The sequence below is a fragment of the Lampris incognitus genome, chromosome 15, assembly GCF_029633865.1.
Source record: "Lampris incognitus isolate fLamInc1 chromosome 15, fLamInc1.hap2, whole genome shotgun sequence".
Taxonomy (NCBI): domain Eukaryota; kingdom Metazoa; phylum Chordata; class Actinopteri; order Lampriformes; family Lampridae; genus Lampris; species Lampris incognitus.
The window spans coordinates 44171130-44184440 of record NC_079225.1 but is presented as its reverse complement, the minus strand read 5'-3'; the positions used below and the strand labels follow the sequence as shown (position 1 = coordinate 44184440).

General features: G+C 45.4%; 1 protein-coding gene across 1 annotated transcript in view; it reads left to right on the top strand.

Annotated features, from left to right (window-relative positions):
• Positions 1 to 13311, top strand: part of kidins220b (kinase D-interacting substrate 220b) — a 52667-nt gene that overhangs the window by 36308 nt on the left and 3048 nt on the right. Inside the window, exons 24-29 of the mRNA XM_056295181.1 lie at positions 405 to 634; positions 6115 to 6237; positions 8190 to 8222; positions 10430 to 10567; positions 11637 to 11735; positions 13033 to 13266. Of these exons, the coding sequence (XP_056151156.1) occupies positions 405 to 634; positions 6115 to 6237; positions 8190 to 8222; positions 10430 to 10567; positions 11637 to 11735; positions 13033 to 13266 (857 nt within the window). The remainder of the gene's footprint in view (positions 1 to 404; positions 635 to 6114; positions 6238 to 8189; positions 8223 to 10429; positions 10568 to 11636; positions 11736 to 13032; positions 13267 to 13311) is intronic.

Here is a 13311-nt window from a genome sequence, read left to right as displayed (position 1 = left end):
ACTTTCACTGTTACTACTACTGATATTACTAATATTATTACTTTCACTGTTATTACTACTACTATTACTTCTTTGCTGTTAATGCTACTAAAATTACTTATCAGTACTGCTGTTACTATTAGGGTTATTAAAATTATGTGCACTACTACTGAAACTATTGCCCACTATCAGTATTACTACTGCCATTACTACTTTGGTATTCTACAAGTACAACTAATACAACTATTACTAGTACTACTGTTGCTACTATGACTTTTACTATTACTGTAGTAAATTGCTAGTATTGTAGACTAACTCACTGTCTGACAGTCTGAAGACAACTTAACAGTCCGTTGGTGACCTGTTAGAAGAGGTCATGGCCAAAATCAACCTCTCTTAACTTCCTGTTCGTCCTCCTGCCTCAGACGTGCGTGCAGCCAGGGAACAGATGAACATGGGTACGGTGACGTATCCCACGCTGCCCCTGCAGGAGGCGCAACCCCGCCCCACCTCCGTCTACAGCCAGTCCTCTGCCTGCTCCCCATCTGCCTCCTTCAATGGGCCCTTCAACCCACCAGGAGCCCTCGTCTCCCCCCAGCCCCACAGCAGCTACTACAGCGGCCTAGTGGGGTCACAACACCCCTTCTACAACCGGGTGAGCTCACATCTCACACACACACACACACACACACCTTCTCTCTGCCTGTCTGTCTGTCTATCGATTTCTCTATTTGTCTGTCTGTCTGAGTGTTTGTCTGTCGCTTCCTTTTGTCTGTATGTCACTGTCTCTCCTGCTGATTGTCTGTCTCTGTCTGTAGTCCTGTCCGTCTGTCTGTCTGTCTGTCATCGTGGCATCTTGAGTCGGGGTAGGACGTTTCCTGTATGTCTTCCTATCTCACTCCACTCTGTACATCCTGTCTGTCTTCATTGTCCCGTCTACACAAAGCCAAAAAAAAAAAATCCCTCTATAAGACATGTTTCAGCCAAAGCTCCTATCCCGAGCAGGTAGGAGCGGAGGATTCGGGGTCGGTTAGTTGATTGACAGGTGGGCTGTTGGGAGGGATGGAGTCTGTGATGGCTGTGGGACGTTGACAGCTACTTTCAGAGCAGTTGTACAGAGACAGAGTGAGGTAAGACGGATAGAGAAACCAGACAGGAGTTCTGGTCCGGGTTCAGTCGGAGGTTCATATGCTATTGATGGAAAGATTCTCAGATAATTTACAGGGCAAGTAGCAAAGTAGCAAGCAGTAAAACAACCCGGTTCTTTTGACAGAAAACAACTTACGGCTTTATTCTGTTGTTTCTGATCGGACAAGGACTTCCTGTTTGCTGAAGGATATTGATAAAACTCTTGGGAAGCCGTTTCAAATTAAGACTTTTCAAAAAAGGTACCCTTCATATGACTGCCTTAAAGGAGCATGATGCTTTTTTTTAATATCCCATTTACTACAAATGGTGTATACTTAATATTACTCCCAACCATTTTCCAAAGCATACCCTAGTATTTTAGATTTTTTTTAATGTTTTTTTACAATTTACAATTTCATTTAGCAGATGCTTTTATCCAAAGCGACGTACATCTGAGAGGTAATACAACACAAGCAAGGATCTAGTCAGGAGACGACCATGCAAGTAAGTGCCAAAAAACTAGGTTCAAGTCCGATAGGATATACGTAGGTGTCAACAGGCAGTGCACAAAGGCAATGCATAGGGTGCATAGAAGCGATTTAAAAACATTTTTTATATTAATATCATCAGGTGTGGAGGTGTTGGAGAAAGAGCTGGGTCTTTAGCTTCTTCTTAAAGATAGAGAGGGACTCAGCGGATCGAATGGAGTTTGGTAACTCGTTCCACCACCGGGGAACTACAGAAGAGAAGAGTCTGGCTAGTGACTTAGGGCTCCATTGTGGTGGAAGTGCCAGGCACCTTTCATTGGCAGAGCGTAGTGAGCGGGACTGAGTGTAGACCTGAATGAGGGAGTTCAGGTAGGCAGAATTCGTTTTGGTTGCTGTTTTGTAAGCGACCATTAAGGTTTTGAATTTGATGCAGGCAGCAACTGGGAGCCAGTGGAGGGATATGAATGGCGGAGTGACCTGTGCTGTTTTGGGTTGGTTGAAGACGACGCGCCGCTGCATTCTGGATTTTTTGCAGAGGTTTGAAAGTGCATGCAGGGAGACCTGCCAGTAAGGAGTTGCAGTAGTCGAGGCATGATAATACAAGAGCCAGTACCAGGAGTTGTGCTGTATGCTCAGACAGGTAGGGTCTGATTTTCCTGATGTTGTACAGGGCAAATTGGCACGACCAAGCAATTGAGGCCACGTGAACCTTAAAGGTTAGTTGGTCATCAATCATGACACCCAGGTTTCTGGCAGACTTTGTGGGCATGAGTTGGGTTGATCCAAGCTGGATATTGATCTGTTGTTTTAAGGATGGACTGGCTGGGATGACAAGGAGCTCAGTCTTGGATAGGTTAAGCTGAAGGTGGCGTTCTTTCATCCATGCAGGGATATCAGCAAAGGCATGACGATATCCGTGCTGAGACTGTGACATCATCTGACGGGAATGATAGGAAGAGCTGGGTATCGTCAGCATAGCAATGGTATGAGAAACCATGGGAGCGGATGATTGCACCAAGTGAGGTGGTATATTGAGAAGAGAAGGGGACCGAGCACTGACCCTTGAGGTACCCCTGTAGATTTTTCCCTTGGGTAAATGTACATGACAAAGTGTACCAGTATACGTACAATGTACAGTACAGTGTAGACAAAATGGTTGGATTTATTTGACAGTGTTAAGTGTTCATTTGAATGACAGCCTGCAGAAAGAAACTTTTTTTTTTCTTTTTTTTTTTGGATTCCCACCCTGCTTCTCCCCATTTTGTACTTGGCCAATTACCCCACTCTTCAGAGCCGTCTCGGTCACTGTTCCACCCCCTCTGCTGATCCGGGGAGGGCTGCAGACTATCATATGCCTCCTCCGATACATGTGGAGTTGCCAGCCGTGTCTTTTCACCTGACAGTGAGGAGTTTCACTAGGGGGACATAGCACGTGGGAGGATCACGCTGCCCCCCCACCCAGTTCTCCCTCCCCCCTGAACAGGCACACTGACCAACCAGAGGAAATGCTAGTGCAGCAACCAGGACACATACCCACATCTGGCTTCCCACTCGCAGACATGGCCAATTATATCTATAGGGACATCTGACCAAGACGGAGTTAACATGGGGATTCAAACCGGTAATCCCCATGTTGGTAGGCAACAGAATAGACCGCCACACCATGCGGATGCCCAGAAACAGTTTTTATATCTGGTTGTTTTAGGGTACAGTGCTCTGTCATGCCTACCAGAGGGGAGGAGATGGAACAGGTTGTGACCAGGGTGTGGGGGGTCTGCAGTGATGTTGCCTGCCCGACCGTTTCCTGACTCTGGAGGTGTCTAAGTCCTGAATGGAGGGCAGGTTGACGCCAATGATTTTCTCTGCAGACTTAATTGTCCGTTGTAGTCTGTCCCTGTTTGGTGGCCAATCCAAACCAGACAGTGATGGATGTGCAGTGGACAACTGGATTATTGCAGTGTAGAACTGAATCAACAGTTCCTGAGGCAGTTTGAACTTCCTGAGCTGGCGGAGAAAGTACACCCTCTGCTGGGCCTTTTTGATGATTGTGTCTATGTTGGATGCCCACCCTAGGTCCTGGGAGATTGTGAAACCCAGAAATCTGTAGGTTTTCACCACAGACACCATGCTGTTGAGTATGGTGAGGGGGGACAGTGTTGGGGGGCTTTTCCTGAAGTCCACTGTCATTTCCACTGTTTGGTGCGGCCATAACAACCTGGAGCTGAACACACTCCAGAGGGCCAGCTGATCAACCGCCCGTCTATATGCAGACTCGTCACCATCCCAGATAAGGCCAATGATGGTTGTGTCGTCCACAAACTTCAGGAGTTTAACAGACGGGTCACTTGAGGTGCAGTCATTTGTATAGAGGGAGAAGAGTAGAGGGGAGAGCACACATCTCTGGGGGCACCAGTGCTGACTGTCCAGGTGCTGGATGTGATTTTCCCCAGCCTCACCAGCTGCCCCCTGTCTGTCAGGAAGTTTTTAATCCCCTGGCAGATGGGGGCTAGTACAGTGAGCCGGATGAGTTTGGTGTGGAGGATATCTGGGATGATGGTGTTGAACGCTGAGCTGAAGTCCACAAACGACCCTTGCTTACATCCCTGGGGAGTTGAGGTGTTGGAAGATGTAGTGCAATCCCATACTGACTGCATCATACACTGACCTGTTCGCTTGGTAGGCAACCTACAGGGGGTCGAGCAGGGGGCCTGTGATGTCCTTCAGGTGGGCCAACACCAGTCTCTCAAAGGATTTCATGACCACAGATGTCAGGGCAATGGGCCTGTAGTCCTTTAATCCTGTGATACAGGGTTTCTTGGGGACCAGGATGATAGTGGAGCTCTTGAAGCAGGAGGGGACTCCACACAGCTCCAGTGATCTGCTGAAGATCAGGGGCCAGCTGGTCAGCACAGACTTTAAGACAGGAGGGTGACACGCCATCTGGGCCCGGTGCCTTCCTGGTCGTCTTTCTCTGGAAGAGCTGGTGCACGTCCTCAACACAGATCCTGAGTGCGGATGGGGGTTCGGTAGGGAGGGGGGAGTGGCTGGCAGGGGATGCAGTTGGTTGTGTGTTGTGTGGCTGGAGAGGGGGAGGGGTGCTTCTTTGGTAAACTCTAAAACTGTGCAATAAGAAGAAGTAGAAACAATAGAAACAACACCAATATATCTATCTATCTATCTATCGACATATATATATATATTTAATATGTAGTCAATTTTATGTTTGGTTGAAGTAATGTTATTGTCGTAGAAAATCAATCCCAAGTTTTCAACTACATGAACCTGCAGCAATCATGTAACTGACAAGAAGCCCTGAACGGAATGGAAACCGGCGGCTGTCTGGAAGGTAGGTGAAATGCTTTAAACGTGTAAAAACACTACGGTATACGCTTTGGAAAATGGTTGGCAGTAATGTGAAGTGGCATTTGTAGTTAACGCAGTAAAACACGCCTGTGAGGGAGGTGACATGATGGAGGTGAACCTGGTTTGGTGAGGAGGAAGAGCAGCACCTCAGTACCTTCAGTCAGGACTGTAGACAGGAACCCAGGACCTGCTGCTGCTGACTGAGTCCAGCTGTAAACTGGTTCAGTCTGCCATGCAAACAAACAGCGACGTCTGTTGTCGCCACATTTTTCCCACCGTGTGTTTTTTTTTATTCATCAGTCACCAGAGTCTCCTCTCCCCATCTCAGTGACTCCCTGTGTCTTGTCCTCTGATTTGATTTAGTTTAATTTGTGTTCTTGCTGGATCCAGATCAGGTGTATCGCTGCTGGGAAACACAAACCAGGTCCCAAACACGAGAAGCTCTTATTCTCCTCCTCGTGGAGCTCAGACACCGTTCAGGTCGCTGAGAAGACACGTGACCAGAGAAAAGTCCGTTTGTCTGACTGGCCACCCTTTAGATTAGCGCTGTTCATTACACAGAAAGTAGTCAGTAACGTGGGAGTAAAATGGATGTGTGGTAACCACGGTGACCGGTACTTACTGTGCACAGCACCAAACACGTGTTGTGCATCCTTTCTGTCACAGGGATAAATACCAATAATCTGTTAAAATTCAATATAAGGGGAATATTGAAAACCCTGCTGAGTAACAGTAAGGATCCCACCACAACCAATATTATATTATATTATATTATATATTATATAGTATATTATATATTATAATTATTGTATTATATAAATTATATTATAAACAGTTTATTATAATGACAAGGAATTAAAGCTGAGATATAGAAAAGACTGTTTTACTCATGTTAAACTCGTCATAGGTCACTTACATGTAGTTTCCTGCAGAGGTGCTCACTGGGTTGAAGGGCTGTAGTTTAACGCGGTGCCATGTGACTACAGGAGTTGTGTTGTTTGTCCCTGCTGTTTTGTGTGGCGGCAGTGATACACCATTTGACATGAACGTCTCCAGTTGGTTTGTTCTTTTGTCATTTTGTCATTTTCATCGTTGTTCTGTTTGCCATTGTGGTTTTTATTTCCCCCCCCTCATGAACCTGTTTCCCCTCCACCAGCCATATTTCCCCCAACATGTTTACCAGCAGCCACGTCCCTTCGTGGCGTCCTCCTTCCCGTCCCACGCCGTCCTGCGCCCGCTGTACAGCACCGGCGTTCACCGGGAGCCGAGCAGCGGAGCCGTAAGTACCTGAGACGAGAGGCGAGGGTGAAGCTGGACGGTGAAGCTCTTCATCAGACACTCCAGTTTGTAATTCTGTTCATCATGTCCATGCTGCGAGACAAACCAGAGTTGTGTTTCAGAAGGACACGTCCCCAGGTTCAAGCAGAGGTCTTCATTTTTAAAATCACCACTGACATGAAAGTGGAAGTCACTTAAACACTACTACGTTATTGGCTATTAAAAGAGTCACATTTATAAAACACATTTAACAACAACCACAGTTGTCCAAAGTGTTGTACAATAAAATAAAATAAAACAAAACAAAATAAAGTGACGTAGTAACAGGTAAAAAGCAGAAGAGACATTATCACATCACTAACACATAAGCATACACAAGTAGATAAGTAAGGCAACACACAAGAATAAAAAGTAAAATACTAAAACCTGAAGGACACTCAGAGACCTCCGAGACACGTGGGTGTTGAGGTTAGCCTCACATAAACTCTCAGAAACTTCCAGAAACTACAGCTTCCGTTAAGGTAACCAGCTGTAATAACTGATATGGTCACGTTCAGCAGCGAAGCCCTCTGATTGGCTGGTGGCAGTCATGTGCTTCTGACAATCCAGCGGTTTACTGAGTCACATGACATGCAGCTGTGGGAGATCTGCACACATCAGCTGGTACTTCTTCTCACAAAGGGGACTCACTGTTTACCCTCGTTTACACACATCAACACACACAAACACACATAAACGCACATAAATGCACACAAAGACATTCCCGAGGGTTTGGTTCCATGCTTCTCTTTAAGACACTCCTTCTTCCTCTTCTGATCTTGTTACACATGTGGGGCTTCCTGTTCCTCGTTTCTCCTTCCTGTCTGGTAGGTCTGGTCAGAGACACTGGAAATGGAGCGATACCAGTACTGGTTCCCATAATCCACATCAGAACACGCTGTAAAACATAGCTTCTATCATCCTCTCTGCACTAAACCAAAGTGCGTTGCTTTGCTTTCTGTGGATAGGTCCAGTGGTCGGTGGTGTGGTGCCGGGGGGGAGGGGGAATAGCGTGATCCTCCCACGTGCTGCGTCCCCCTGGTGAAACTCCTCACTGTCAGGTGAAAAGAAGTGGCTGGTGACTCCACATGTATGGGAGGAGGCATGTGGTAGTCTGCAGCCCTCCCCGGATCAGCAGAGGGGGTGGAGCAGCGACCGGGATGGCTCTGAAGAGTGGGGTAATTGGCCAAGTACAATTGGGGAGAAAAGGGGGCAAAAAATTCCAAAAGAAAAATTGTTTTTAGAAGCTAGCTTCTGTACCCTGGACACCACGACACCAAAACCATTTTAAGTGATGTCATTTATAGAATTTGCTAGTAAAGCTGCATTTTAAGATAGAAGTGCATTTAATACATGTCTATCTAGTGAGGACAGTCTTTATAGGAATGAGCAAATGTAGAAAAATAGTTCCCTAAAATTGTGATAGTTTGTGAATTTTTTAAGATCTGCCTGTTGACCCTCATTCGTTTCACACCCGCAGCACCTGGAGAGCTGCGGGTGTCGTTTTCAGACTGGACTTCCTGTCATCAGGTGCCCCACCTCTGGCTCTGAGCAGGACAACACAGACCCATCCACTGCACACAGAGGATGATTTTTTAATTTTGATTTTGATTTAAGGAGATAATTTAATAATGGTATTGCGCCGTTGCACCACATCCCCCTGTCAGTACTGATCGCACACGCACAACATGAAGTCCTGGTGAAACCCTTTAAATAACAGCCTTAAAAAGTCAGTACTGACCGATGTTGTGTTTCCAGTGTTCTCAGTGATACTGCCCAAACTGTACAGTCTGGATCTTCTCATTCCACCTGTCCATTCCCTCACCTGTCTGTCTGTCTGTTTTTCTGTCTGTCTGTCTGTCTGTCTGTCTGTCTGTCTGTCTGTCTGCCTCTCCTCTCATTCTCTCCCCAAAGCCGTTTAAGGTTCCATCTTTAAAAAGGAAGCAGGTATCTGATCTTTTCAACTCATTTCGACCTTGCTTTAGTTCACCTGCGCTCATGCTGCTCTCCTCTGACCTGCCGCCAAACTAACCCCCTCCTCTCTCAAGTGTCCAGCTACTGCAAATCCCAGCATGCACCTCGGGACGACCAGCCCTCTTTTAGTAGGAACAGCTTGACATAGATTGAGTGCAGTGCCTTCTAAAACGGAGCCATCTGATCTGCTCAGTCGGACCGATTTCCTCTCAACGGTCCTCTGGGTGGAATGTGTGACGTACGTTAAGGACCTCTGAGCACCTCAGATGTTTGATTTGGTCCCCATCCTGAAATGCTGTCTCCCTCTCTGACCTCCTCCCAAACTGTCCTCAACTCCTGTCTCACTGCTCAGGTCACCCAACCTGCTGCAACAACATCTGCTTCCCAACTCAACTCTGCCATGGCTTCTCTTGGTTTTCACTGAAACACACCAGAGCAGGATGATTCTGACCTGTTTCCATAGTTATACGTTTTTCAACAAGCAACACTATATTGGAATAAACCAGATTACTTGATTTAAGATCATTGATGGTAGCTGATTCGGGCAACTTGTTGTGCATTGGAAGCAAATGAAAAGGTTTCTCACCATCGGTGCAGATTTTTCATTAGTTTTTCTTACAAGGAGCTGATTTTAAGACTCGCCATGAGATGGAATGAGGCGAAGGCAGATCGTTTTTGCAGTCTGTTCTCTAAATGCAAATCACTGTTAATATCAAACCGTAATCATAAATCAGTAAAATCTTGACTTTTCTTTTTCCGTTTCCTGTTTCACTGCTGTATTGGTCAGCTGACAAGACTGAGAGATGTGGGGTTTTAGAAAAGCAGCTGTTTGTCGGACATACAGTATAATATAGATAATATATAATTGTGTGTAATATAGATAATAGATATAATTGTGTATGTCTCCCATCTGTCAGACGGAAGTCATTTGGTAAGATTTGAGGGCATCTGACCCGGAGACAAACATTAGGAATCATCATATGGAAACATGTGATCTTCTTTCTGATGGTTTCATTTGGTTGTGTCAGTCATACAGAGACGTCAGAGTTAAACTGAGACTGATAGAAAACCAGTGAAGGTTTCCTCGTAGCAGCTTAAACAACTTAACTTTGTTTTGGGGAACTGTGCTCAACACACCGAGTCGTACAAACCGACCAAATCTTTGACTTGAGTCTGAAAGCCACTCACATAGTCGGCGTGTTCACATCAGTTTAAAGGGACAGTTTGACTTTTTTCATTTTAGTTTTTCAGTTCAGTTTATGCTGTTTCATCTTCAGGCCATGGCCTCGTTTCCTTGAAGCTTCCCCTGAACCTGCTCTCTGGCATCATTAGCCTTTCTCATCTAGATGAATGCACACTAGCAGCCTGGAACACTGGGAGCCCTGCCGTACTCCTCTAACTTCAACTCCATGGCAACCAGTTTCTGCTACTTACTCATCTTATAGACACATACTAGTGTACTCTTACCAGCCTGTAGTACACGAGCTACACTACTTAGTGTGTGCTAACACATCTAGACTTCCTGTACCAGCTAGCAAATGCTCAGTAGTCCATGTTTACCATAGTAACTAGCCTATGCTAACTAATCTGGGTTGTTTTTCATGTTTACTATTGTTTCCTCCTTTCTGTGAAATTTGTCTGGTGAAGAAAAACCTCATTCAAATTTAAATTGTCCCTAATTCCCTTCATGCTTTGTCGGCTCATAGCAAATTATCAGAGTTGGAGTCAAACTGTAAGAATTGCAAAACCATCACTTTCCTGTTCCCATGTGAGACATGGACAAGCTGTAGCCTCCAAAGTGGACAGAAACGTTTTGTCTGTTGGACCTTTTAAAGCTTTTCTTTAGTTATGCAGTTGTCAACAGAAACCATGTCTCAGCCACCAGAATAACGTCAGATTAGATAACTGATGATCGACCTTTTTACTCTGTCTGCACAAACTTAGATTCACATCACATCTCTCACGCCATCAGCTTCTCACCCTCTATAGCATCAGATTCAGTCACAAGAGAGACACAGGGGCTTAAACCTGACTGAAAGTCCACATAAATGTTCACCTGAGCCAAACCGTGCACACCAGCATCACCAGCTCCACATTAAAGGAGGTTGCGTGTCTCGTCCTGCGGCCTCGCTGCTTCCTGCCTGGTTTCCTGGATTTGAACGCTGTACGTTTGTGTGCAGGGCTCGGCCTCCGTCATCTCCGGCACACCGGCCATCCTCCTGAGCTCCATGACCACCGACGCCGTCTGCGAGCGTGTCAGACAGATCGAGGGCATCGACCAGAGCATGCTGGCTCAGTACACCGCCACCATCAAGAAGGTGAGCGCTGCCTGCCGGGTCCCTTTAACGTCACATTCACAACCACACACGTCCTGAGGTTTCTCCTTTCAAGCCAGGATTCAAACAAGCAAAAACTCAGACGGGATCTGAAACCAGAGCAACCTGCCTGTGTGTGTGTGCGTGTTATTTAATTTCAATTAGACTTTTAAAATGTTTACTCAGAATATATCTTTTTATTAATTCTTAATCTGCTGGTTGAGATTTCTGACTCTTCTAATTTAATCAATTTTTATACAAGTTCATGTATTTATATTTCATTACTCCTTTTATTTTTTCTTCACTCTATTTTATGAAGGGTTAGATATTTAAATTTTTAATATTGTCATTTTTAAGTTTGTATATTTAGTCTGTCTCATTTAACATCACCTTTTTATCTTTGCAATTGGACTTCATTTAAAGTGCATTAGAGTGAATTTAAAAGTACTAAAAATAAAGTTTAATTGGTTGATTGTTTGAGTAAAAGCGTCCAAAATCTGCATTGCACCTCACTGACACAGAAGTAAGAGATTTTCTCTTGACTGACTAAACCCGCACCAGAGGAGCACATCTAACCTTCTCAGTTGTTATTATCATTATTATTATTATTATTATTATTATTATTATTATTATTATATAGGGTTGGAAGAAACTTTTAATACAGTTTGGTGCTGTGATTATGTCTTTCACAGTATTGTACTGATTGTTAGAAAAGCTGCTCTGATTCCTCACATGCTTCATTAAATAGTTTCATCTCTGACCACTAGGTGGCAGGTGCCGTATTGTAACAGGACCGAACCCCAACAGCAGCAGGCTAGTCAGGGTCACATTAGCTATGACTCTGATTCCTCTGGTTTGAGTCATAATGAGCTGTTCTTATGATACTTCTCTAACATTTTGGCAAAGTATTTTGTGTATTGCAGTGTTTTCGTAGTATAATGATATGTCACCATTTTTTTAATGGTGACACTTGTATTGTCATACGAATCACAACGCCAGGTTCTTGCCCAGTACACAGCCCTACTGAGTGTCATAACAGGGTGGTAACTGTGGTGTGTTCTCGTCCCGCCAGGCCAACGTGAACGGTCGAGTCCTGACTCAGTGTAACATCGACGAGCTGAAGAAAGAGATGAACATGAACTTCGGAGACTGGCAGCTCTTCAGAGCCACCGTGAGTCCACCAGCTCCTCTGACGCCTTCATGTTTATCATGCAGGGGTTTACTGAACGCCGTTGACTGTGAACGGAGAAATATGGGTGTCATTAGCAAAATACTGAAAGTGTGTTTTCTGTGATTGTCCACTGCACCAGGTGTTAGAGCCATACTATTTACTGACAATTACTCAAACCAATGTCAGTACATATGAGATGTTCAAGAAGAATGATGTAAATGAGTTAAAGTTATGTTATTTGTTTATTTATCTGAATTAAAACCTGTGTCGGCTACTGCACTGGGAGGCAGAAGAGAAGCAAACAGATAATTGATGATTAGAATGACTAATAACAGAGGTATAAAGTTGATCAGCCACAGCATGAAGATATGGGAAAGAGTAATAGAGGCTAGGTTAACAGGAGAGGTGAAGATCAGTAGTGAGAGTAGGGAGCAGGTGGAGGAGAGCCTGGAGAGGTGGAGGTATGCACTGGAGAGAAGAGGAATGAAAGTCAGTAGGAGCAAGACAGAATACCTATGCGTGAATGTATGGGAGGACAGTGGAATGGTGAGGATGCAAGGAGTAGAGGTGATGAAGGTGTATGAGTTTAAATACTTGGGGTCAACTGTCCAAAGTAACGGGGAGTGCAGGAGAGAGGTGAAGAAGAGAGTGCAGGCAGGGTGGAGTGGGTGGAGAAGAGTGTCAGGAGTGATTTGTGACAGAAGGGTACCAGCAAGAGTTAAAGGGAAGGTTTACAAGATGGTTGTGAGACCAGCCATGTTGTATGGTTTGGAGACAGTGGCACTGACGAAAAGACAGGAGGTGGAGCTGGAGGTGGCAGAATTGAAGATGATAAGATTTTCATTGGGAGTGATGAAGAAGGACAGGATTAGGAACACGTATATTAGAGGGACAGCTCAGGTTGGACGGTTTGGAGACAAAGCAAGAGAGGCAAGATTGAGATGGCTTGGACATGTGTGGAGGAGAGATGCTGGGTATATTGGGAGAAGGATGCTGAATATGGAGCTGCCAGGGAAGAGGAAAAGAAGAAGGCCAAAGAGGAGGTTTATGGATGTGTTGAGGGAGGACATGCGGGTGGCTGGGGTGACAGGAAGATGCAGAGGACAGGAAGAAATGGAAACGGATGATCTGCTGTGACGACCCCTAACGGGAGCAGCCGAAAGTAGTAGTAGTAGAAGAATGAATGATCATTATAATAGTAATAATAATAATAATAAAAATAATAATGGTAGTTGTTGTTTTTCAAATTAAACATCATTGTGTCTCCACCTTAAACCCAGTTTTTTCTGTTTTCCAGGTTCTGGACATGCGTATTGTGGAGAGCCAGATCATCCACGAGGAAGCAGCCAGTGAGCAAGGCAGCACTGTGGAGCACCGTCACAGTGAGACGGGCAGGCGGGCAGTGGCCCCGCCCCACGCCGGCACCGCCAACCCTGACGCATCGCCCATGTACAGCTTCAACCTGAGCTTCGAGGAGCTCAGCAACGTGGGCCTGGAAGAGCCGCCGCGCCACGCCAACCTACACTGGATGGTGAGCCGGCCAGCCGTCTAACTCCAAGTATCAGACCTGGAGATA